General features: G+C 42.5%; 1 protein-coding gene and 1 non-coding gene across 5 annotated transcripts in view; both read right to left on the reverse strand.

The window, feature by feature from the left end:
• Positions 1-2,042: 2,042 nt before the first annotated feature.
• Positions 2,043-25,903, reverse strand: part of LOC112640294 (acyl-coenzyme A synthetase ACSM2A, mitochondrial-like) — a 29,007-nt gene continuing 5,146 nt past the window's right edge. For 2 of the 4 annotated variants that reach the window (XM_025416346.3, XM_035718112.2), the window contains exons 3-14: positions 21,072-21,282; positions 17,900-18,107; positions 16,525-16,668; positions 14,436-14,592; positions 12,395-12,474; positions 12,053-12,176; positions 10,783-10,863; positions 8,862-8,963; positions 7,847-7,974; positions 7,626-7,725; positions 6,456-6,575; positions 2,043-3,432 (exon numbers count right to left, since the gene is read on the reverse strand). In XM_025416346.3, coding sequence (XP_025272131.3) covers positions 3,328-3,432; positions 6,456-6,575; positions 7,626-7,725; positions 7,847-7,974; positions 8,862-8,963; positions 10,783-10,863; positions 12,053-12,176; positions 12,395-12,474; positions 14,436-14,592; positions 16,525-16,668; positions 17,900-18,107; positions 21,072-21,282 — 1,560 coding nt within the window. In that variant the 3' untranslated portion in view covers positions 2,043-3,327. The remainder of the gene's footprint in view (positions 3,433-6,455; positions 6,576-7,625; positions 7,726-7,846; positions 7,975-8,861; positions 8,964-10,782; positions 10,864-12,052; positions 12,177-12,394; positions 12,475-14,435; positions 14,593-16,524; positions 16,669-17,899; positions 18,108-21,071; positions 21,283-25,903) is intronic. The other 2 variants (XM_035718113.2, XM_035718115.2) reach the window with 2 other exon arrangements.
• On the reverse strand, positions 22,973-23,045 carry TRNAK-UUU (transfer RNA lysine (anticodon UUU)). Its single transcript has one exon. It is a non-coding gene; the product is annotated as a tRNA-Lys (tRNA).

Consider the following 25,903-nt stretch of genomic DNA (forward strand, 5'->3'; position numbering starts at 1 on the left):
TTTCCACCTCGTGGAGGTGCCGAGGATCCTCCAAGACTGGGGCAGTCGGATTTCCAGTGGCCCATCATCTTGCATTGAGGGCATGGCCATGTTGGCTCCTTGGGATTGGGAGATTGATGGGCCCAGTGTCCCTCAGTTCCGCATTTGAAGCAAGCCCCAGGCGGGGTGTAGTTGATTTCCCCTTTCTGTTGGCTTCCAGAGCCCAAGGGCTGGGCTGCTACCAAGGCGGCTTGGGTTTGGAGTTGGACCTTTTGCTGGAGTCTAGCCTGCCTCTTAAGTTCAACAGCTTCCTCTCGGGTGTTAAAGACTTTAAATGTGTGGGAAATATCAGAAAGGGAGACAGAACGTAAAGACTGCTAACTCTGGGAAACGAACTAGGGGTGGTGGAAGGGGAGGAGGGCGGGGGGTGGGAGTGAATGGGTGACGGGCACTGGGGGTTATTCTGTATGTTAGTAAATTGGACACCAATAAAAAATAAATTAAAAAAAATAAATGCCATTTTCACCAGGTCAGAAATGGGAGTTCGAGGACCCTCCTTGACCTTTAAAATTTTTTTATGATATCAGGGGAGGACTGAGAGATAAAAATGGGTCGCCAAGACAGTAGCCCCAGCTAGGGAGGAAAAAGACTGCTCATTTCTGCTTTTCTGGGGAGGCTGGGTCCAGGCCAGTGTACTGGGTTGAGGCCTCAGTGAGCTTATTAAGGAAAACTGCAGGGTTTTCATCTGGGTTCTGAGCAACTTCCCAGAGTTTATCATAGTTGATAGCCTTGTTAGAGGCCGCCCACATGCCAGCAATAAGAAAATGGATCATGCGGTGGCGGCGGCAGTGGTCATCTTGGCCAGTCTGATAATCCCATCCAGGATCCCCAGCAGGAACTGCCTGAGCACCCACCGGCTAGTGGCATTGGTCAAATGGACCTGGTCTGAGTGTTCTTGGACAACAGCCTGAATATGTTCCCTCTCCTCTGTTGTAAGGCTGGTGGTCTGGACAACATGCAAATCATGCCAAGTCAAGCCATATGCCTGGGCCAAATATTGGAATTCCTTGATATAGTTTCCTGGGTTAACAGAGTAAGAACCCAGCTGTTTCTAGATTTGGGAAAGATCTTGGAGTGAAAATGGGACGTGAACACGTACAATGCCCTCTGCACCCGCCACCTCTGGTAAGGGACAGAGTAGGTCAGGGGAGGAAGAGACCCTGTGAGATCTTGTATGGGTAGAGCCTGGAGGGGAGGCAAGAAGTGAAGGTTGAGGGTCAGGGATAGGTAAGGGTGTTTGGGATGCAGAGGGAAAGGGAGGGGGGGCAGAAGGTTTCGAGTAGGGAGGAGGAGGGGTAGGGATTCCCCTGACTGGGGGACGAGTGAGACCCTTAAGAGGTTCCAAGAGGGGGGAAGGAAGATAGGAATCAGGGGCTTTTGTTTTGGGGGTAGAAGAAGGTGGCGCCCATGCCAGAAGGATTTGTGCAGTGGAACAGAGGGAAGGGCGAGAGCAGAGGTTCCAAAAAGCCTGAATGTAAGGGACCTGAGGCCATTTACCCTGGCGTTGACAAAGGTTGTTCAGATCTGTAAGGGTCTGGTAAGTCAGCATTTTCTGAGTTCCTGTGAGAACTCCAGAGTTTCAAAATTGGCCAGTAGACAACCCAAGGTAGTTTTGGGGGTCAAATTTGGATTGGGCAGTTCCCACGATTCCTGCCAGTTAACCCAGACACTGAAAACAGGTGTCCCCATTTGCAGCTCAGGGTCACGGATAGAAACAGGTCACTGTGAGGATGTCTCCTGATCTCTAGGGACCAATGGAAAGCCACCCGGTGGCTCAGTGGAGTTGCCCTGGTGTGGCTGTGGCTTCAGGCAGTACCACCTGGACAGGGGCACAGAATTGGGGGAACGGCCCAATCCAAGGCATTGGGTTCAGACAAGGTCCTGGTGAGAGAGGAGAGAGGTTCCCCACCAGAGTGCGGCCTTGATCTCCTCCTGGGTTTCGGCACCAAATGTCAGGTTTAATCCAATTGGTAGTGAAATGAAATAGAGAGGCCAGGCAAAAGTTGGTTGAGGCAAGCTTTTAATGAGACGTGCTCTCAGGCAAGGTTCCATGGCCCACAGGAGAGGGAGAGAGTGGGGAGTCATGGGCCAGGGAAGGCGCGCCCAAAGGGAGTACATGTGAGCTTTTAAGGGGAGAGGGGTAGGGAGTTGTGTCTGTATGGGGTGATAACTGCTTATGCCCTTATATGGGGTTTGGGTAAGGTGTGGTTCAGGTTTCCTGCATAGGTCCTGTCTCCACCTGATGATGTGTCCTTGGGCGGTCTGCCGGTGGTGGGAAAGTTCTGAGGGGAGGGTAACAAGATGGAGGGTCTGCCGCCATTTAGTTGGTGCCTCCTGATCCCCCTTGATCCCACTGGCCCAACAATTACTTGATTCTAGGAAGAGTAGATACTACCACAAACATGAGCCATGGGGAAGGGACACTTTTTTGAGGTTCCTATAGTGTTCTCACACCTATGTGCCAAAGTTTGTAGATGCCACACAGAGGTAAAACATGATAGTATTTATAAAATGCTTAGGACAGTGTCTGGCATATGGAAATTACTCAATAGTGGATATTCCCCTCCTCTGGTCATGTGTGTCCTGAGGTTTGAGGTGACCTGAGGAGGCCTCCAATGTCCTAACCACAGGCGCAAGCCTGTCTGTAAGGAGGTCTGTCCAGGGGTAAGATGAAGTGCGTTGACTTTTCATTTTCTTCCTAAGATCTAGGATTCTGCTGGACTCTGCCACTGTCCATCTACCTGTGAGAATAATTATTAGTTGCCCTCACTTCTCCGTGAGATAAATCATTTTTATCAGTCTCTTACTATTTTTTTTAGCCAATCTTGAGTTATATTTCAGCATTATATAAAGGACACTAGGTTATTTGTCAAAATCTTGGGGTTTTTTTCTCTCTCTTACTATTTTTATCAAGCTTTTTTATTTCCTCCCTTCTTCCCTCCCTTCCTTCTTCTCTTTCTCTGCCTTCCTCCAATTCTCTTTCCTCTATCCCACCATCCCCCTCTTCCTGCCTTCCCTCTTTTTCTTTCCTAATTGCTTTCTTTTGCTGTTTCATTCTTTCTCTAATTTTTCTTTCCTTTTTCTCTCTTCCTCTCTTTTTTCCTCTCTTTTATTCCCCCTCCCCTTTCTTCTTTCAACATCTAATACAGTAAGATTTTGTGCTTTCCAGGGAAAGACAGAAATAAGTTGTCTTGTCATAAGGAATCTTCTATCCCTAGAGGAAAACAGAAAGTCCAAAGGGAAATGGAAGTAAGAAGTGTAGGGCCCAAAGGGATGCCCATGTAGGTCTCACTGGGCCTCAGGTTGCCTGGATGTCTTCCACTCTTTGTCTCGAAGCTTCTTCCGCTGGATTTTCCCTGTGTTAGTCTTGGGCAGCTCAGAAACAAACTCCACCTGTTGGGAAAAGTTAGCCTAGTGTGGGCCATCTGTGACCCGAGTAGGGGTAGATTTTTCAGAAGAACTGCTATAGGGTGAGAAGAAGCTCTTGAGGCTGGAGGCTCCAGGTGAGTGAAGACTGAGATTGGAACACTCCCAGGGCAGCCCCTGAGCAATAAGAAGCTTCAGAAAGTGTTCTGGGACAAAGGCAAGAAGACAATGGCTGGAATGGTACATAAAGGTCCAGCCAATGGTGTCTAACATACCCTAGGACAGAAGAGAAGCAGCACAGCAAATGTGACACTATGCAGTCCTCAAACACCTGAGCTTTGACATCACCATAGGAAAGGCCTATGGTCTTTCCTCTACTGCCTCCCTGGCTTTGGACAGGTCACTTGACTTTCCTGAGACAATTTTCCCACTGAGTTAACTGTAGGATAGTAACAACTTTGTTGGGTTATTGTGAGGAAAAAATGAAATTAGGCAAGCTAAGTTTTTGGCATGGGTAAACACTCAAAATATTAGCTGTGGTTATTAACCTGGACTACAGACAGTAAATATTTAAGAGCTAGGAGACTTGACTTTGAATTCCAGCTCAGTCATTTCCTGTTGGCAGAACTATAAGATCTCTCCAATCTCATTTTTTATATCTGTGGGGAAAAAATGTTTGAAGTCGAGGACCCCTCCATCTCTAATATTCCTGAATCCTAAGATATGGATGATGAAGACAGTTCACAGAGACTTCCTTATTACAAGGCTCAGCTTGCCAGGGCATTGGTCCAGGAGTCAGATGGTTGTGAGTTTGATAAAAGTAATAAAAATAGGGATACCAATACTAATATGGAAAAAGTTATCTTCTTAAAAGTTGATGTGGGGGTCTTACATAGGCAAGACTGACTTTGTTGAGGGAGGGGTTTGGTAAAATCACAATGGGATGGAGCAGGGATTCATAGACTATAGCCTGAGGGCAAAATCCAGCCCTCCTCCTATGTTTGTAAATGAGGTTTTATTGAAACACAGCTACACCTATTCATTTCTTGTGGTCTCTGGATGCTTTAGCACTATAAGGCAGAACTGGGTAGAAGGTAAAGGCTATAGATGCAGGGTAAAGAGAAGCCACAGGGGAGATCTAGGAAGGGTTTGGTCCTAGGAAGGAGGGAAGAGATCAAAGAATCCTGCCCAAAGCATTTTAGAGAAGAGACTTTTAAAAAGAGACACATCTACTGAGTAATATAACATTATATTGTGGATCCACTGGATCCTCCAAAATATTCAGTTACAATTCAAAATTCATAATATATTGGGTGTTATTAGATTTCTAATTCCCCTTAAAAATACTTATTAAATGCTTATTATGCGCTAATTTTCTGAGTGCCTATGTCTTACAAATATTAATTCTTCTTATTAACAACCTGGAAAGGAGTAACACTATTGTCCCCATTTCACAGACAAGGAAAACGAAGCATAGAGAGATTGTTGAGTAAGTAAGTGATAGAGATCAATTTTGAATGCAACTGCCTTATTCTATAGATTGTGCTGTACTGACTGCCTTACTATGAGTTTGAGGCTGAAAGTCTATGTGGTGGAATCTTTGATGGGCTGCTAGATTCCCCTGCAAGAATGATTTAACCCTCCCAGCTCTCACTGCCAGATCTCCCTGGGGACTGCTGCAGCCAAAGGAGAGCTGCCTCTCCCAGGGCCACATCCCCATTCCAGCACAGCCTACATCCACTCCTGATCTACATGGAACTATACAGCACTCTCCCAACCTCACCTGCAGCTCCGGATCTCAGAAAGGTTGTTCTGCCTGCAGAACTCCCCATGGGGTTGCCTGAGGCCCTCAGTGACATAATAATATCACAGTGCATCTTCACCTTCTGCCCAATCCTGCACCCTTCTCTTCCCTTCTCTTTCTTTCTCCAGACATTGATCCAGAAGAACTCCCTAACAAACCTCTTATATGTTAATCTAGTCTGTTTCTTGGAAAATCCACTTGCAACAATTAACCTATGCTGACAAAGCATTGGTGAGCTTCTACGTTAGGTATACATCTCAGTAGCTTTAAATTTAATATAGTTGCTCTCATCTCTACCAGAGACTCAAAAACATTTTTTTCTCTTTTCCCTGGGGCAAGCTCCTACCTACCTCCAAAAACTGGGTCCCCCTTCAGTGTCCACTCCCATGCCTTAGTTCCCTGTCTCAGAATGAAAACAGGTACAGTGGATTATATACTTTCTGCCTTTTCTGGTAAGAGCACTTCCATATTCCTATGGGAAGCCACCCTTCTCTCCCTCCATCCATATCATGGGTATAGCAGTTTTCTCTCCATCATTCCTGAACTTGTTTCAGAGGTGATCACATGACCCAGAACTGGCCAATCAAAGTGTTCCCTCACCCTAGTTATAGGGATTATTTAATGATGGGCCCATGACCTAAATTGGTCCAATGAGCATCAACCTGAAGACTTGCTGATGCCTTGCGGGGAAAGATGCTCTTTTATAACTGTGATTTGCTAAACTGCTAAAAACCTATGTTTGGAGCTGCTGGTAGCCAGTACAAAGGAGGAAAATTTTAAGAAATGAAGCCAGTACAGAAAGAAAGAGAGTCAAGAGGTGAAAGAACCATCCCTGATTATATCATTTGAATGTCTGGTACCAGCCACAACTAAAGATGCCCCCGTCCCTGCACTTTTCAATTGTGTGAGCGATACAGTTCATGTTGGATTTCTGTTTCTGACAAGTGAAAGAATCCTGAACAAACAGCAAGACCCCAGTGCAGAGAGTAGGAATTTGATGGGGTATTGGCCAGAACTTGTTCCCATGGGAGCCCTCAACTTTCAATTCAAAGCAAGCTCAGCAAGCCTGAGGCCAATTTTCACGCATCTAAACAGCTATTGGATGGTCTTTTGGGACTTGCTTGGTTACAGTCAGGCAGAACTTTGGCATTATAGGCATTACCCACAGCCTGAAAAAGATAAATACAAGAAGAGAAATATCTCTTGTTCCTCAAGTGAGGGGAGCATGGGAGCTCGGAGGCCTCACCTTCCTTGGGTACTTGTATGGGGCTGTTACTGACTTCACATGCTGCTGTAGCTCCTTGGTGAGCTGGTCCAGGTTGTGGAACAGAAACTGTGGGGCCAGAACTACAAATGCCTTCACCACCTACCGGGAGGATGAGGGCCAAGAGAGAAAGGATCAGTGTGTTGCCATATCCTGGAATAATACAGAAGTAGAGTTAAGGCTTCCTACCAAATCTACCACCTTTATATCCCCTCAACTGTGCCTCCAGATATTTGAGCAAAGGAAAGGGAACAAATAGGGTTAACAATACCTAAGGTTCCAGTTCTCTTTCAAGTGGCTTATTGGATGGATAGGCAGGACTATAAATTAAAAAGTACCCTCACTTCATAACCTAGGGATAACAGAGTGACAGGGAGAAACTTCTTAGAAGAGCAAAAAACAAAGACTGTAGTTTGTACCTCTATTAAAGGATAACCCAATTGTCATAATTAATTCATGGGAAATAAAATGAAATCATATATAGCAAGCCATAGCTCAGTGCTTGGCACAGAGGGATTTTCAGTAGAGGATCCCGTTTGGGCTTCCCTTGTCTAGTGGCTCCTATGATTTCCATGGGTGATATGACACATATCTGCCAGAGATATGATGTTCAACTTGTACCCTATCAAAATGGACTTGGACATTGACCCCCCCCACCTCTGTACCTTACTTTTCTCTACACATATACCAAGTCTGTTAGACTCCATCTGGGCCTGTTTCTATAACCGTAACATCAAAGGGGTCTTCTTCCTTATGTTCTCGTAAACCCCATGGCTTAGGGGCTCTATCCCTTGGCTCAAATCCCTCCTCTGTTCTAGTCAGGAATAAAATTGGGATTCAAATGGCAACCAGCAGAATGAAATAGCTGTGGCCTCATAATAATAGTCCTTATATGGTGCGCCAGGCTTTGTTGCAAGCACTTTACAAATATTAACACATTTCATTCTCACAATAACACTTCATCTTACAGATGGAAACTGAGGCTCAAAAAGGCTGAGTAACTTGCCCAAGGTCACACAGGTAGTAAGTGGTAGGGCTTTCCAGCCCATAGATTTCATCAAATCTTAACCACCAAGCCATGTGCCCACGTCTCCAAAAGTTGCACACCCCACCTCCTACCCCTGCAGCCATAGGCTAGTGCTCCCATGTCACCTCTTTTCGGACAGGGTCTGGGCTGCTGATTACAGCTGTCTCAATTACAGCAGGATGCTCCATCAGTGCATTCTCCACCTCTGAGGGCCCAATCCGATACCTGTAGAAGAGCCTGTCTTTCAGAGAACACTAGACACTCAACTTCTTGGCCAGCCCAAAAGTTCAGAACCATCCAGAATAAAGATCCAGATTACCCTTTCCAGCCCAGAAACAAAGCTCACCCACTGGAGTTAATGATATCATCTGACCGGCCTATGAACCGGAAATAGCCGTCTTGATCCTTGATTGCCCGATCTCCAAGTATCCAAAAATCCCCTCGAATGCTGGCTGCTGTCTTCTCAGGACTGTCCTGGTAACCACAGAGAGCCATAGTCACTATAACTGCAAAGCCTAAATCCTCTGCCCCAGGGCTGGCATGAACAGATTTGTAGATTGAACAACTACACATGACGGTCTTGCCCTCAGCCCTCAGATGGACCTGGAACTTTCCCTTTTATTTCAATTATTGTACTTAGTGTCTCTTAACTACTCTCCAGGGTCCAGTCTGATGGATACTATTGATTCATTTATTCATCTATGCTCTTGGGCATTATGTTGTAGTGAGCACACAATAAATGGCAGCAACTATTAGCATTGGATTTATTTAAGTGATTATTTCATCATCTTGGTATCAGAAGGTGTGTGTTTGAGGTCTCCGCTGCCCATTTTTTCAATAGCAGTGGTCTTGGTTGACTCTTGTAATCTCTGACTTCACTATCCATCCTCATCTGTATAGCAAGCCAGTCAGGCTTGAGGATCATCTATTTCTAATGTTCCAAAGTCTGAAGATAGGGAAGTTTCCATCTATATGGTAAGGTCTCAGTGTCATGTCTAGGATGGCTCTAAAGTATATCAATGGGGGACAGATACTTGGAGAGGGGCAGGGTTGCCTTGGGAGAGTACTGCTTTATGTAGTTTGGGGATAATAAACTTTTTGACATGGAACATTTTTTGGGGGGTGGAAAAGGGTAATAGGAGAAAGATAATTCTTCAAGAATAGAATTTGGGGTAGGTTAAGGATGGCAGGGGTGAATACCCAGTTTTTTTTCTCTCCACAAAGTTCCTATTCTTGGACACTGGACCTGTCCCATGTCCTGTCATGGTTTACCTCTTGGGAGGTACATAACTTTGCCCCCCCCATCCCTCTCAGAGTCCACTATCTTCATAGAGAACAGAGGGGAGGAGTTGGTTCCTCACCACATAACCAGAGAAGATGCCTATAGGCCTGATAGGCTTTACTCTGATGCCAATGTCTCCCTCGATGCCAGGGGGCAAGACATTGCCCTTGTCATCCAAGACCTGAAGGAGGAAGCAGATAGAAAGTAGATTCTATGTGGCTGGAGCAGCACCATGGAAGAGCTGATCTGGTCTGATGGAAGACCCTCTTGCTCTAGTGGTGATTGAAAACAAGAACCAGAAACAAAGAGGAGCAAAGAATTTTACATCCCAACCTCTAATCCATCTACCTGGTATGGTTGAGGTAAACCCCCTTATTGAGACTGCACCAGATGACCTTGGGAAGAGAACCTCCTGTCTGTGGGAGCTTAGTAAATAGAATAGCTTCCCATGATCTTTGTAGGCCATGAACTTGGACATCAGACAGATCAAAACTCAAATTATGGCTCTTTACTACTTGACTTTGAGCTGCCTAAGTTCTATGTTTCACTGCCTTCATTTGTATGACAGAGATAATAACAGCTTATGTCACAGGATTATATGAGAATGAAGAAAAATATTTTTAAAAGGATATTAAAAATGATTATCAGGGCACCTGGGTGTCTCAGTCAGTTAAGCATATGCCTTCAGCTCAGTTCATGATCCCAGGTTCCTGGGATGGAGCCTCATGTCGGGCTTCCTGCTCAGCGGAGAGCCTGCTTTCCCCTCTCCTTTTCTCCTCCCTCTCCCCTACTGATGCTCTGTCTCTTTCATAAATAAATAAATAAATAAACAAAATCTTTAAGAAATGATTACACACCGAGTGTCATACACAATTGATGATTATTGAAATCTATACCTGAAACTAATGATGTACTACTATATGTTGGATAATTGGATTTAAAATTTAAAACTTATGATCATAGTCAGGGGGAGGGAGAAGTAGGCAATTACAAATAACACTGAATAGAGTGTAAGTTGTTATACATTTTAGATACATATATCTATGCATGTAACCATAGACACAAATTCTATTTCTTGGAATTTAGCCCAAAGAAATAATAAGGGAAAAGAGCAAAATTTTAGGTAAAGCACCTTGTTTAATGTTTTTACTAGTGAAAATTTTGGAAATCATCCATTGACCAACGAAAGGCATAAAGAGTAGTGGAACCATACTATCTACTACTAGGTAGTCATTAAAACCCATGCTATAAGTAGATATTATTTGACCTGGAAAGATGGTCACTCAAGTTTGCTCAAGGATAAAAGTGAGTTACAAAATGATATTAAAGTCTATTTTAAACTTAGGAGTGAATTTTAAGTTTTATAGATAAGTAGTATCTAGCAAATATATTTGTATCAGAGTGCATATTTTTGCTAGCTTTGACAAAAAATATCTACATTTGAACTGGATAAAAATGCTTCCCTTTTAAAAAAAATGATATGTCAAGACTGACTCTTATTTTTTTAAAAAGTGTGTATATTTATGTAAATAGCTAGTTACTTAATTTGCTATTCAAAGTGGTTTTCTCTGGATTATATAAATATGATTAATTTTCTTTTGTCTTTCCTTTCTCCCTTCCTCCCTTTCTTTCTTCTTCCCTCCCTTCCTTCTTTTCTTTTTTTTTAATTTTTATTTATTATTTATGATAGTCACACACAGAGAGAGAGAGAGAGGCAGAGACACAGGCAGAGGGAGAAGCAGGCTCCATGCACCGGGAGCCCGACGTGGGATTCGATCCCGGGTCTCCAGGATTGCGCCCTGGGCCAAAGGCAGGCGCTAAACCGCTGCGCCACCCAGGGATCCCCCTTCCTTCTTTTCATTGTTACTCTTCCTTTTTAAATATGATTTAAATATGTTTAATTTCAATTATTTTTCCTCAGTGAACAATGTAATAAATAAATTACTGAAAAATTAGTGCATTCCCTATTTTTCCCTCCCTTCTTAGAGCCCCTAACAAACCTGCACATCGTAATGAGGAATAGCAGTTCCCAGGTAACCAGGTTTGATTTTCATGTTCTTGGAAACTCTGCAAGTTATTCCCTGCAGAAAGTGGTAGATGGATTGGCAAACCTCAGGAGGAGTCATGTGGTCACAGAAAAAAACAAAGATTTAGTAGAACAGAGCAGATCCTAACACAGTCATGAAGTGGCCTTTTCTTTGGTAGCTCCCTCTGTCCCTTTTCTTGGTTCCTCCCCCAACCCTTGACTGGAACCCCCATCCTCAGGGGTTGCACTACATTGTTGGGAAAGCAATCTGACTGATCCCTCCCCAGGGAAAAGGAACTGCCAGCCACATCATAATCTATTTAGAGGGAACTATACTATAATAAGGATGATGGACAACAAAAATCCTTTAAAACAGTATGGGATTAAATTACCTCTCATAAGAGAGCTAGCCCTGCTTGAATCCTAAAATGAATCTGACAGAGATGCTGGTATTGAAAGGAACATTCCCTAAACATTTCAGCTGGAAGTCCTTGCCACATAGCCATTGTCCTCACCCACATTTGCAAAGTTCTTCTACATCATATCACTCTCTTCCACAAGCTATCTCAGGAATCCTGCCAGGGAAACCTATTAGCCACAGAGGGGTGTGGGATAAAAGAGTGGAGAGGAGGAGGCCAGAGGTACTGAGAGTCACAAGAGGCATTGGAAAAGTTGCTGGGGAAACTATGCCTCAGGGTTTTTTTGATAAGCGGTGTGGTACAGAGCAATATGAATTCACCTCATGCTCAAGGGGCCCAAGAGTTCCAAGAAGACATCTCAGCAGGTAAGGTGGGGGTCTTAGCGGGTTCTTCTCCCCATTCCTCACTTTAGTCTGAGCAGCTTAGTACAGAGGATAACATGCTTGATAAATTCAGGTCTCTGCTGAAATGTTACCTCATTAAAGAGGACTTCCCTGATATCCATATTTGAAATACCAGTTCCTCAGCCTATCTCACCCCATCTCACCTGCTTTACTTTTTTCCATAAAATGTCTCACTGTCTGCCATGTTATATATCTATTAGTTTATGTCTCAACACCCCCATTTCCACTGGAATGTAATGTCCAGGACAGTAGGAGCTTTGGCTGCTTTGTTGATGCTAAAACAGTACCTATTCCATAGTAGTTGCAAAATAAATATTTATTGAATAAGTGCATGATAAGTAGTGGCTCATATTTTTATTATCATAGAGCCTTTGGAAGCCCACCAGGTTCACCAGCACATGGTTCCCCTAGGAGTAGGTACCGTTTCAGTCTGGCCATACAATTCTCGGATGTCCAATCCTGTCCGGGCCCTCCAGTTCTCCAAAATGTCTGGAAGGAGAGCGTCCCCTCCACTGTAGCAGTTCTGTAGATGTGGGAACTTGTAGCTGAAGGAGAGAAGAGAGGTAAATATTCACCCTGAGCCTCCCTAGAACCAACTCTGTCCAGGCCTAGAGAGGATTCTAGGTACTTTAATGATGAGGTAGGCTTCACAGGGCAACCCATGCTTAACAAGTCAGAGAGATGAGCATATGTGTATGTGGTGGACACAGGAGGATGGGCCAATAAACCCACAGGCTCTTACCAACCCCCAAAGCCTCATCACCTAGGAAAATCCTGTTGTATCAACATCTGGTAAATGATGGGTGCTCCTACAAAGTTGTTGATTGGGTAGCTGGACAGCACCTGGAGGGAGAGAGCCGACTGACACTAAGCACCAGGTTAGGTACAGAACTTACCAGCATGCATAGTGGTTGCAAGCATGGGTCCTGGAGTTGGGCTCTGGAAATCTTACTTTCTTTATTCTATTTCAGACCAAATTCTTAAGTCAAAAATAATAGAAAAATAACCACCTAACATTTTAAAGGAAGGGTCCAGGACTAATTTGGAATATTTTTGTCAAATTCTGGCTCACTATTCCTGCCAATTTAATGACCAGCCCCCATTAACACACCCCCTAGTCACCAAGGGAAGGAGCTCAGTTACTGTTGCAAATCAGACATATTGTCTTGGTTAAGTTACTTAACCTTACAGGACTAGCTTTGTTAACAGATGAATTCCAGCCCTATTTTCCTGAAGATATTTTTGGGACATAATTCAGGTAGAAAAGTGTTTTGAAAAGTTAAAAGCACTGGGGTGCCTTGGCGGCTTAGTCAGTCAAGCGGCCAACTCTTGGTTTTGGCCTGGGTCATAATCTAGCCTCTTGTTGGGCTCTATGCTCAACAAGGAATCTGGTTGAGGATTCTCTCTCCCTCTCCCTCTCCCTCTCCCTCTCCCTCTCCCTCTCCCTCTCCCTCTCCCTCTCCCTCTCCCTCTCCCTCTCCCTCTCCCTCTCCCCTCCCCCTTCTCATGCTCTCTATCTAAAGTAAATAAATATTTTTTTTAAAAAAGAAAAATTATAAGTGCCTATAGACAATTCAGTAGAAATGTTACTAAAAATAGCTAGAACTGAATACTTGCCAGCCCCTGTGCTATCTCATTGAATTCTCACAATAACCTCATGGAGTATGTATTATCAGTCCCATTTTAAGAAGGGAAAACTAGGAGGTTTAATTAAGTAATTTGCCCAAGGTCATACAACCAGCAGTGAGTGGAACCAGCATTACTGGCCTGTACTTTTAACTGTTATGCAACACCAACTCCATCCCATGTTTTGCTTCACACATACTTTATTACAGAGTGGTTCAGGCAAAAATGTCTAGAAAAAAAATACTAACATTAGCACCTCACACAGTTATTTCCTCTGAGTGTTCTTGATGAACTGGTATAAGTGATGAAAATTTTCTCATTTTCCTTATTGCTTTGCCTTGCAGGAAGCCCAACATGCAATCAGCTACTTATTTGCTATACTTCTCCTTACTTTTCTTAATTCCACCCTCTCAACCCACTGAAATCCCCATCCTATATTTTCCTAATATGCTTTACAACTTTACATCTGTTTTCTATTTTTGACACTTAACACAAGCCACTTCAAATCCTTTCAGAAGGAGGCAGTTACTGTTTAAATTTGTTTAAAATAGAGAGTAATGGAACCATCTGTAAAGAATCTCTTGAGAGAACCTAGACCATGCTTGACCTTTGATCTTTAAGTATGCCATCCATGTCTCAGTTTGCTCCCAGGGTCTCTATTGCTGGCCAAACAGAAATCTGAGTGAGCCATTAATCACTTCAGAGACCCGAAGGCCTCAGAACATCAAGGGTCCAATTCTCCATCACAAGTAGAATCTAAAATAGTGTATGACTTTGCAAGCAAAATAAACCCATTTCCATGGCTTTGATGGTACAGGGTCATGTAATATATAAATATTATTTAATGGCTGACCCATGAATTTCCATAGGAAAAACTCTACCTAATATTCAACACCAAAAAGCAAGAGCCCATTAAATATGTTTTGGGTAATGAATGGCCTATGATGACTGCCTCCTAAACATATTTCTTTTATCTGTGTATGGGTCTCTCTGCTTTCTTGGATCAGGAGCTCAATGAGGGCAGGGACCTTTCCATCTCACTTACTGAATACTGTCCATCCATGTGGCAAGACTTAGTAAAAAAAAAAAATGCCGAGTTGAAAGAAACCATAATAAATTGGAATGTGCAAACCTTGAACTTCTTCTGACCATCTGGTGCAAACTGGATCCTATCTTACCTTTAGAATGATGACTGGGTCAAACTTTGGCAAGAGATGGATAAATGAGCATGCTCCTACTGCCCAAGGTTCCAGAAATGAAGCCAAGATATTCAATATCCAAGCTGTGTCTGATATGACCCATATTATGTCAGAAGGCTGCATGTCTGTCCATACACTGAGAATATAGAAGAAATACATTTGTATATACATGAGTGCATGATGGGATAGGTGGAGAATGAGTGTGTGGTGGGGGGAGGGGAAGGTGTGTTTGCATAAGTGTATGGATATCTAAGTGTCTGTGTGTGTGTGTGTTTGTGTATTTGTAGCACTGTGCATAACTATAAGGAGGCAGGCAGAAGGGGATTTGTTCTATCCACACACCCCTATTTCAAGAAGAAGCGAGTATTCAGAAGGTGTGATCCCAGTAGACTTGACTTAACAGATAACTAGGTCTCATTCTCATTTTATCCCCAGAACTTAGTAATTTGGGGCATGAGGTAACTACCCAGAAAATGTTTACTAACAAAAGACATAGAAGTGAATATTCTAAAAAAAGTGGCCTTGCTAAGTTCAAGTTTGACCAGATAGACCTTTGGTTTTCTTAAAGAATCATGAATTGCCTATCACAGTGGAAGGTATTATACAGGATGAAATGTGTCTCTCTCTTCAGACCAGAATAAAAGTTGTTAGCCCTGTCTTAGAGCAAAATGATTCAGGCTAGACACAAAGAACTTCCCTGTGCCTGGGAATCATCACAGTCTCTTACTGAAGATGATTAATATTTTCAGCTCTGTAGGGGAAATTGTGTCCTATTGGGACCAAATTTTGAGGTGAGGGGTGGAAATTTAATATCTTACATTTAAGTGATTTATCACTCCACCTTTTGGAAACTGCATTTTTACTATAGCTCTTCTATTAACTAATTTAATCTTCTGGCACTACAGGTTCATAGATGGGACATTTAAGTTTTTGAGATTTTTTTTTGCATTAAAATATTTTTCCAGTTCTAATAATAGACTTAACATGATAAGCAGGATATCCTGAAAAAAGAAAAGAAGACTCTTAATATCTCTTAGTATTATTGCATGACAACCTTGGCACAATATTTTCTGATTCCTTTGATGAGGTTGATATATAGCAAAAGGTAATTTTGAATTATAGAATCTCACATCACCTCATTACAGTTGATGCTTGAACAGTGTGGGTTTCAACTGCATGGGTCCACTTACATGCAGATTTTTTTCAATAGAGTACATGTACAATAGTGTAAATGTATTTTCTCTACCTTATGACTTTCTTAATAAAATGTTCGTTTCTCATGCTTACTTTATTGTAAGAATAGAGTATATAATGCATATAACATACAAAATATGTTTACTATTTATGTTATTAATAAGGCTTCTGGTCAACAGTAGCCTATTAGTAGTTAAGTTTTGGACTCCTAACTCTGGGAAATGAACTAGGGGTGGTGGAAGGGGAGGAGGGCGGGGGGTGGGGGTGACTGGTTGGCGGGCACTGAGGGGGGCACTTGGCAGGATGAACACTGGGTGTTATTCTGTATGTTAGCAAATTGAACACCAATAAAAAATAAATTTATTATTAAAAAAAAAGTTTTGGAGTAGTCAAAAGTTATCCCTGGATTTTCAGCTACACAGGGGCCAATGCCCCTAACCCTTGTATTACTCAAGGGTATACTATAATCCAATTATAGCTTCTACCTCAACAGATTTGAAAAGTAATTTGATGCTGATATCCAAAATGCCCTCCTGGAATGTGGGTGGCATCAAAACGAAACCAGCATTCCAAGAACAAGATATAGATTGGACTGGAGGGGGGAAATGCATATACCCTGTGGTAATCCCATTAGACATATGGCTTAAAGTACTCAAAGCACTGAGTACTTGGAGATATCAAGTTATCCAAAACAAAAATGTCCCACCAAAGGTCACTAGATACTCAGCTTGCTAAGTTATGCTCCCTCTTGCCCCACTTCTCGACTGTCTTTCTCAGAAGCACCAGATGGTAGCCCATTCAAAGAGAACTGTATTTGAGCTTGGTTAATTCTCAAGCCCTGTAGTTCTCTGTAGAGAGAAAGGTTTTCTCTTACCCAATATCCATTTTGGCCTTCATGCCCAGGCTTGAGTGGGAATGTTCTGCCATCTTGGGAAGGCCAGTAGTCCCACTGGTGAAGTAGATGGCAGCTGCTTCTTGGCTTCCAGTCTCTACACAGCAATGAGTGGTAGATGCTTCTCTGACAAAGACACAGATTGTCACATTCTCAGATGCTCTCTGGACACCAGATGTCCTGGCAACTCATCTCTTCTCACATTCCCCCATACTGGCAAGGGCAAGTCAGCCAACGCACTTCAGAAGGTGTGCTTATGAATGGTTAAGATCAAGGGATTCTGAGTCAGTCACACTTGGACTCAAATGCCACTGAAATGTGGCACTTTAACTATGTGACTTTGGACTATTTCACTTCTCTGAGTTTCACTTTCTATATCTGTGAAATATCATCAATAATACCCATCTCATAGAGTTACTGAGAAAACTAACTCTAACACAAAGAAAATGTGTTATTCAGCAAAAACTCAATAAATGTTAATCTGATTGTTGTTAGGAGCGCTTGCATGATACCAGGTAAATAGTAGGTGCTCATTTAGTTTTAGCTTTTGCAATACAACCTCTTCTGTTCCCTTGACCTCCCTCTCCTCTAGTGTCCCAATTTCAAGTCATTAAAAGCTGGTTGCATGTTGTCTCCTTCTCTGACAGTTATCGTTAAAATAATGATGTTAGAAAAAGCTTTTGTTCTCCCTAAGGGTTTCCTAAGATCTATGTCTCTAATGGAGGGAGTCCAGACATGTAACAGGGAAACTCATTCTTCCAGCCAAGCTTGCCATACGCTGTTGGAAGGACTCAGAGTTCTCTGCTTTAGAAACCTAGCTGAGATATGCAGAGGGTGAGAGAGGATATTCAGTATATCAGCCTCCTTTCTATTTTACCTCATATGCTATTGGCCTCACCTCTGATTCCTGCCAGGTTTGCAGTAAACAGCGCTGAACATTTCAATCCACTTGCTGGTGCTTCTGGTGTGGACTATGGGTGATTCACTTTGTGCCCTAGGATTTCTGTGTTGCCATCATGGCATGAGACTCCAGGCCTGCTCTGTATGCATGCATGTGGGATGATACCCCCATCCCCTGTACAACTCTCTACCAATGGGGTTAGGTGCTAATGGCTCAATTTTTGTCAGCCCTTCATTGGATAATCCTGGGAGGCATTCTGTGAGGTTCCTGCAGATCAAGCCCACTTATCCCATGCAGTGACTTGATAATAAACTCTTAAATTAGCTTTTCCTTCTTCACTGCTTCACACTCCCCAGTCCCATGGTCTGTTCCCTGGACCTCCCAAATAAAGCACCTGCTCATAAGTTCAGTTTCTACCTTTGGTGAAAAGGTAGGCTGAGACATATAAATACTCACCGTAGTAGTGTCCTAAAGTCTAGCCACCCATCTCGGCTTTTCTCAGACACCAGAAGCTTCGTTTTCAGAGAAGGGCAGTCAGAGGCTATGGTGTCCACTAACTGGGCCACTTCATCCCCAGCCACGATGGCCCTGGCTTTAGACACCTGCAGTCTATAGAGAATGTCCTTGGTTCTCATTTGGATAGTCCCGGGAATGAAGACGAGGCCTAGAGAAGCCAAATGTCTTAGAGAGAACTGGAAAGGAGGGTTATTTTCTGCCCTAGAAAAGCCTGATGTAAACAACCAGTGGGGAACAAATGGGGAAAGAGAGGTTGGAGAAGGGGTGACCAATGGGTGATATCAATAACAAGGCATCCAAGGTCAGAGAGATTTGAACACATATTTCCGGGGGTGTTAGAACTATAAGGGGTCTACCAGGATTACAGAAACTGAGTTGCCCGATATGCAACACACACACGTACACACACAATGCCCTAAAGGAGTTTCCTGTTTCAAAAGACTTTCACACAGTAATTAAACTAAGGAAAGGCACTTGAAATTTCTCTATCCTGCAATGCAGGTCCTGTTCTAGGGCCTGCTTACTTCTCCAAAACCTGGAACCCACTGAATTTTCTTGGGGAAGACAGCTCTTGGTTTTCTGTTTTTGTTACCTATCTTGATGAGACTCAGGTAATTTTGTTTATTCTTTGGACAATAACTAGACTTACAGTTCACCATTCACAGAGCTGATTTCACACGTTCCTCCTGATGGAACAGCTTTTACCCCTGGTTCACTTTCTTCCCATTCTTAACACTTCAGGATCCATATTGCAGATCTGTTAACCATCTCTGGTGTATCTCCAGCATGATGACCATGTTGAGTCAGGGACACAGAATAACCTCTCCCTCACTGACTTCTCCTTCCCATAATCTCTTAGTGCATCATCTTCCTTGTGGGGCCTCAAAGGCCTAAAAGGCCTACAGTTGTTTCTACTTCCTCTGATTACTCCTACGTCTTGATCATACTTACATCTTCCACCTTATTGATGAGAATACCTGTTATGTGTGAGGGAGGCCAGGATGGGTAGGGTGAGAATGAGGGTAGGTTGTAGAGGAGTTTCTGTGACTCTTGCTTACACCTCCTCTCTTTCATATCTAAAGGTTGATGATTCTTGAATTACTGGCTCCATCTCAGATGTTGTGCCCTTCAATGCAACTTCTCACTTCCCATCCCTTTTCTTTTTGTCATACATATTTTTGATTGAGATATAATTGAAATATAACAGTGTACTAGTTTAGGGGTACCATAATAATAATTTGATATAATTGATATATGGATATATTAATGAAATGATTACCATTCTAAGTTAACATCTATCACCACACATAATTACATTTTTTTTTTCTGGCGACAACAACTTTTAAGATCTACTCTCTTATGGGGAAAATTAACAAGGCAGGAAACCACAAATGTTGGAGAGGATGCAGAGAAAAGGGAACCCTCTTACACTGAGTTAAAAATAGACCTGCCCTACGACCCAGCAATTGCACTGGAGAAGGACAACCATTATATGGTCTTATTCATTTGGGGAATATAAATGATAGTGAAAGGAATAGAAGGGAAGGGAGAAGAAATGGGTGGGAAATATCAGAAAGGGAGACAGAACATGAAGACTCCTAACTCTGGGAAACGAACTAGGGGTGGTGGAAGGGGAGGAGGGCGGGGGGTGGGGGTGAATGGGTGACGGGCGCTGAGGGGTCACTTGACGGGATGAGCACTGGGTGTTATTCTGTATGTTGGCAAATTGAACACCAATAAAAAATAAATTTATTATTTAAAAAACTACTCTCTTAGCGACTTTCGAATACACAATACAGTTCCCATGCTGTACATTACATTCTCCGGATGTTATGTTATAACTGGAACTTCTCATCCCTTCTTGAAAACCACATGGATACCTCATAACTCAATAGTTACCAAACTGAACCTTCCATCTTACCCTGACAGCCCCATACCTACTTTTCCCTGTGGTTCTCACTTCAGTGAAGCCCACGTCACCCACCCAGTACCAGAGTATCTATGACTTCCCCATCTCTCTGGCTTTATTCCTCTATCATATGCCATTCATCAAAAAATGGTGTTCTCAGTTTCCTCCTAATTACCTCTTAAATCCATCCAATTACCTCCATCTCCAAAACCCTATCCAAGGTTGAAGCCATCATCATTCCTTATTTCCTGTCTGGGTTTCCCACACCTGCTCTTGCCCTCCTTCATCCTATCAATATGCACCATCCAGAGTGACCCCTAAGGAACAAAGTATGATCATGTCACTCAATCCATCCATGCTTTTCCATTCCTCACTAGATAAGGATGCAAACCCCTCACCATGGCCCCCAGGACACTGCCCATCTTTCCAGGGTCACTTGCCACTACTTTATCCTTGCTGCCTCTAAACACGCAGATACCCTTTAAGTTTTTTGCATAACTTGCAAGGTTTCTTCCTCTCTGTGCTGTTCTCTCTGCTTGGGGCATTCCTCTCCGCATCTTCTTCTGGCTGAATCCCACTTATCCTTCAGATCCTAGCCCAAATATCACTCCACTGAGACTTCAGTGGCCCCCTCAGATTTTATAATAGCGGTTGGCAAAATTTTTCTGCAAAGAGTCGAACAGTAGGTATTTTAGGCCTTGTGGGCCAGATGCTCTCTGTCCTAACCACTCAATCTTCCATTGTAGGGCAAAATCAGCTACAGACAATACATAAACAGGACATGGCTGTGTTAAAAAAAAACAACCCTCTATTTGCAAAAACAAGCTGCAGACCAGATTTGGTCTATAGGTCATAGTTTGCCAACTTTTTTCTTCTAATAGCTTCTTATGAAATTCTTGTGCCACTTATCAAAATTGTGATTAAATAATTATGTGTGCAATTAATAGTTTAAAGTTATCTCTCTCCAAATCTCTTTAAGCCCCATGAATTTATATTCCATGTTTTGTTTACTGTATTAGCAACCTCTAGCACAGTGCTTGGTGCAGTTTACTTAAATAATTGGAAGAAGGGTGGTATTTCCATATGAGGAGAGACAGCATGCTAAGTAGAGGGGGCATCTTTTGGGAGGGGCAGGTGGTGGAATTTCTTTGCCATCAGCTTCACCAGGGAAATAGTAATCAGGCCAGGTGGTCATTTACCAACCTGCTCGCATGCAGCCCAGGGTCACTAGCCACCACTCAGGCACTCGGGGCAGCACCATCATCACACGGTCCCCACGCTGCAGGCTACATGCCCCTGAAAGGACATTGGCTGCCTGCTGGCTGAGTTCACTCAGTTGGCTGAAGTTCCACACTAGTTCATTTCCATCACCACTCACCCACCATAGGGCTGGGCCTGGAGGTCGCTTGCCCGCCTGAAGAAAGAGAACACCTGCTGATCAGGGTGGGCTGGCTCACAGGCATGTAGAATAAATCCTGTCTTGGAATTGTCACATCAATGCTTAGTAAACTTTTTGATCTCAGGACCGTTATACACTCCAAAGAGCTTTTATTTATATGGCTTTTATCTATCCATATTTACTATATTAGAAATTGAGAAATTTTACAAATGTGTACTTTTACAAATAACAGTAACAAGCCATTATATCTTACCACAAATATGTTTCAATGAAGAGTGTGTACTTTCTAAAACAAAAGAAAGTGACTTTGTTTCACATTTTTTCAAGCCTCTTTAACACTTTTAGCACCTTCCTTAATAGAAGACAGTTGGATTCTGGTATCTGTTTCTATCACTTTCTTTCTTTCTTTTCACCTGCTATGTATATATTCTCTGGAAAATACCACTGTGTACTTGTCAGAGTATGACAGCAAAAAAGGCAAATGTTATTTATCTTAGATTTATTTGCTTGCTATCCTCCCTCTATTTACGTATATATTTTTGTTTTTCAATTATGGTCAAATATACATACCATAAAATCTACCATTTCAATCATTTTTAAGTGTACTGTTCAGTGGTAATAAGTGTATTTGTATTACTGTGCAATTATCACCACCATCCATCTTTCTCATCTTTCTGGATGGAAACTCTGTCCCTATTATACAAGAAATCCCCAGTTCACCCTCCTCCCAGCCCCTGGCAACCAGCATTCTACTTTCTGTCTCTATGAATTTGACTGTTCTAGGAACCTCATATAAATGGAACCATACTTTTGTCCTCTGACTGGTTTATTTCACTTAACCTAAAATCTTCAAGGTTCATCCTTGTAGCATACAATGGAAATTTAATTTTTTAAAAGACTGAACAATATTTCATTATATGGATGTGCCACATTCTGTTGAATGGACAAATTCATTCATTTACTGACCCTACCTTTTGGCTATTGTGAATAATCCTGCTATGAACATAGGTGTACAAATATCTTTCCAAGACCTTTTCAAGACCCTGCTTTTCATTTTCATCCATTTCCATGTATTTTTTTGTTTCTTCTTTGATCTCCTGGTTGACCCATTCATTGTTTAGTAGCATATTGTTTAACATCCATGTATTTGTGGTCTTTCCCATTTTTTTTCTCGTGGTTGAATTCAAGTTTCACAGTGTTGTGGTGAGAACATAGGCATGGTATGATCTGTCTTCTTGAGGAGCTGCCCCACTGTTTTACATGGAAACCATACCATTTTACAAACCCACTGGTAATGCACAAGGATTCCAATTTATCTTAGCTTTGTTCTGAAATAGTTTTGATTTCACAGATTACCCTGAAAGAATCTCAGGTATCCTCTGGGATTCCATACCATAGTTTGAGGTCAGAACTACAAAGTCAAAGATAAAATTTAATAGTAATCGTGTTAGATATTTCAAAATTCCTCATAGTTGCATCATTTTGCACTTTGACAAGTAAGTGTAAAAGTGTCATTTTTCTCATAGTCCTGTCAACAGAGCATGTTGTCAAATTTCTGTATTTAACTAAATGGTAGGTAAAAATATTATTTCAGTAAAATTTTATATCACTCTTATTATGAGTGGGGTTAATTATTTTTTCTTATATTTAAGGGCCATTTGAGTTCACATTTTTTATAAAGATTTTATTTTTAAATTAATCTCTATGCCCAATATGGGGCTTGAACTCACAACCCCAAGATCAAAAGTCACATGCTCTACCAACTGAGCCAGCCAGGCACCCCTGGATTCACTTTTCTGTAAACTGTCCATTCATACACCTTGCCCACTTGTACATTTGGTTGTATCTCTTTATTTTGATTTCTAGGAGCTCTTTTTGTGTTGGGAATATTAACTCTTATGGTGTCATAGGAGTTGAATATCTTCCCCTGATTGTCAATCATTTATTTTATTTATGGTATTGCTTGTCAATGTAGTGGTTTTTTTATATTTATGTAGCTAATTTATTAAATCATTTCTTTTATGGATTCAGAATTCTGAATCATGGTAGCAAAGACCTTCTTCATTATTCTAAGGAGATATAACTTTTAAAGAAAAGCCAGAAACCAAGATTTTTATCTGAAAAATTTCAATTTTAAAATGTTGACTTAGGGGGCAGGGCACGATGGCAGAGGAGTAGGGTCCTCAACTCACCTGGTCCCACCAACTTACCTAGATAACTTTCAAAACATCCTGAACACCTACGAATTCGACCTGATATTTAAAGAGAGAACAGCTGGAACGTTACAGAGAGAAGGGTTTTCACGTCTAGCAAGGTAGGAGGGCGGAAAAAAATAAAATAAAGAAGAATCAAGTGGGGGAAGGGCACTGCGAGATGCCCAGCTAAGGCCAGGTAGTGAGAGCCTCTGGGACAGGAAAGCCCAGCCCCGGAGAAGCAGAAACTTAAAAATCCACACCGATTCTTCCCAGAAGGAAAAGTGCTCAGCAGGGAAATTGGGCAGAATCACAGGGGGGCAGTGAAGCCTACAGTTTCCCAGAGTCGCTAATAGAGGAAGTGCGCCCAGGGGAGCGCGCACCACAAACCATGGGCTGATTTTGGTAAAGGGCTGGAGTGCACCTGGCGGGGTATCTGGGAGAAGTCCATCGGTTAGGCGGGCTGCTCTGGATGGAGGGGTCTGCGCTCTGATGCCTTCGGGAGATGCGGGCCCCAAAAGCGCTTTTCCAGCAGCGCAGGGTCCTGGATTCCAGGGCGCTGGGGGACACAGCCCACGATTCCTCACCCCGCAGGACAGGCGGAGATGGGGAAGGCACAGGACAGTGAGGACTCTCCTGCTGGGCGCCCCCAAGCTGTGCAGATCAAGGCCCCCCACCAGCCCGGGAGCTTCTAGGCCAGTGCGGACTGGGAGACTGCCTTAGTTACTGTAGGGGGCGGACTCCAGAGCTGGAGACCTGGCTGCAGCCACTGTCGTTGCTCCTCCTTATTTCACCATGTGCCTGGGAGAGGCGGGGCCACCAGAGAGCAGGGGCCTCACAGGATAAACAGCTCCCACTGAGCCCAGCACCAGAAGGGGGGGCATCTCCCCCAGGTACACACACCTGAGAATCAGCACAGCAGTCCCCTCCCCCAGGAGAACTGCTGGAAGAACAGGGGAAGAGCAAGTTCTTGACCAAGCAGTGCTGGAAAGCTCCCGGGAAAGTCAAGGGATTTAGTATATAGAACTAGAGGGCACCCTCCCTGACCCTCCTTTTACCAGTACAACTCATTTTTATATCAGACTAAAAATTTTCAATATATTTTCTCTTTTCCCACCTTAACTACAATATTTTACCACCTCTTCATTTTTAAGTTTCTGTCTTTTTGACTTTCATATTTCTACAATTACACGTCCTAGATATATTTTCCACTACTAGATTTCCTTCAACATAATCAATTCAATTTGGGGAGAGAAAGGAGATTTGTGTGTGTGTGTGTGTGTGTGTGTGTGTGTGTGTGTTTTGTTTTTTCTGCCTCATTTTGTCCTACAATGGCAAAAGTTAATGCCTTCTAAAACATAACCAGCATGCACCCAGCACCAAGTGATATACCATACTGGTTCATTCTGTGAGATTATATTCTCTCTTCATTCCCATTTTGCCCCCCTCTTTTGTCTCATTTATCTTTTGGTGGTCAATGTTGGGGATTTCTACCGTATTGCTGGTTTATATAAATTTAGGACAGAGCCTCTTCTAACCCACAGAATGTAATACACTCCAAACCAAGAGATAACCTTCTAGAATCCCTCAGGTAGACTACATTCTCCCTCCACTACAACTTCTTCACCATCTCCCAGTTCCCCACCCTTTTTTCTTTCTTCTCTTTTTTTCCCTCTTTACTTTTGCTTTTTTATCTTCTTTTTTTTTCTTTTTCTTTGGGATTCTTGGCCTTGTATATTTTACTACTTTGCTTTAAAATTTGTTTTTCACTTTAGTGGTCCTTTTGTTGTATTTCTTTCTGATCTTTGTTTTCATTTTCTGGTCTCTGACCTCATCAGAATCATCTAAGGTGAAATTTGCTTAGGGTAATACATGTGCTTAGGCTGTGGTTGATATTCTAGACTCAGCCCACTCATAGACCACTCCTCACTGAACAAAATGACTAGAAGGAAGAATTCACCACAAAAGAAAGCAGAAACAGTACTACTGTCACAGAATTAAGAATATGGATTACAATTTGATGTCAGAAAGCCAATTCAGAAGCACAATTATAAAGCTACTGATGGTTCTGGAAAAAAGCATAAAGGATTCTAGAGACTTCATGACTGCAGAATTTAGATCTAATCAGGCTGAAATAAAAAAATCAATGAAATGAGATGCAATCCAAACTGGAGGTTCTAACCACGAGGGTTAATGAGGTGGAAGAAAGAGTGAGTGGCATAGAAGTCAAGTAGATTGCAAGGAAGGAAGCTGAGGAAAAAGGAGAAAAACAATTCTGAGACACCATGAGGAAAGGTTAAGGGAAATAAATGATAGCTTCAAAAGAAAGAATCTACGTATAATTGGGAAAATGCAGAGAGGGACAGAGGGACAGAAAGCATATTTGAACAAATCATAGCTGAGAATTTCCCTAATTTGGGGAGGGAAACAGGCATTCAGATTCA

Source organism: Canis lupus, chromosome 6, assembly GCF_003254725.2.
Source record: "Canis lupus dingo isolate Sandy chromosome 6, ASM325472v2, whole genome shotgun sequence".
NCBI classification, from domain to species: Eukaryota; Metazoa; Chordata; class Mammalia; order Carnivora; family Canidae; genus Canis; species Canis lupus.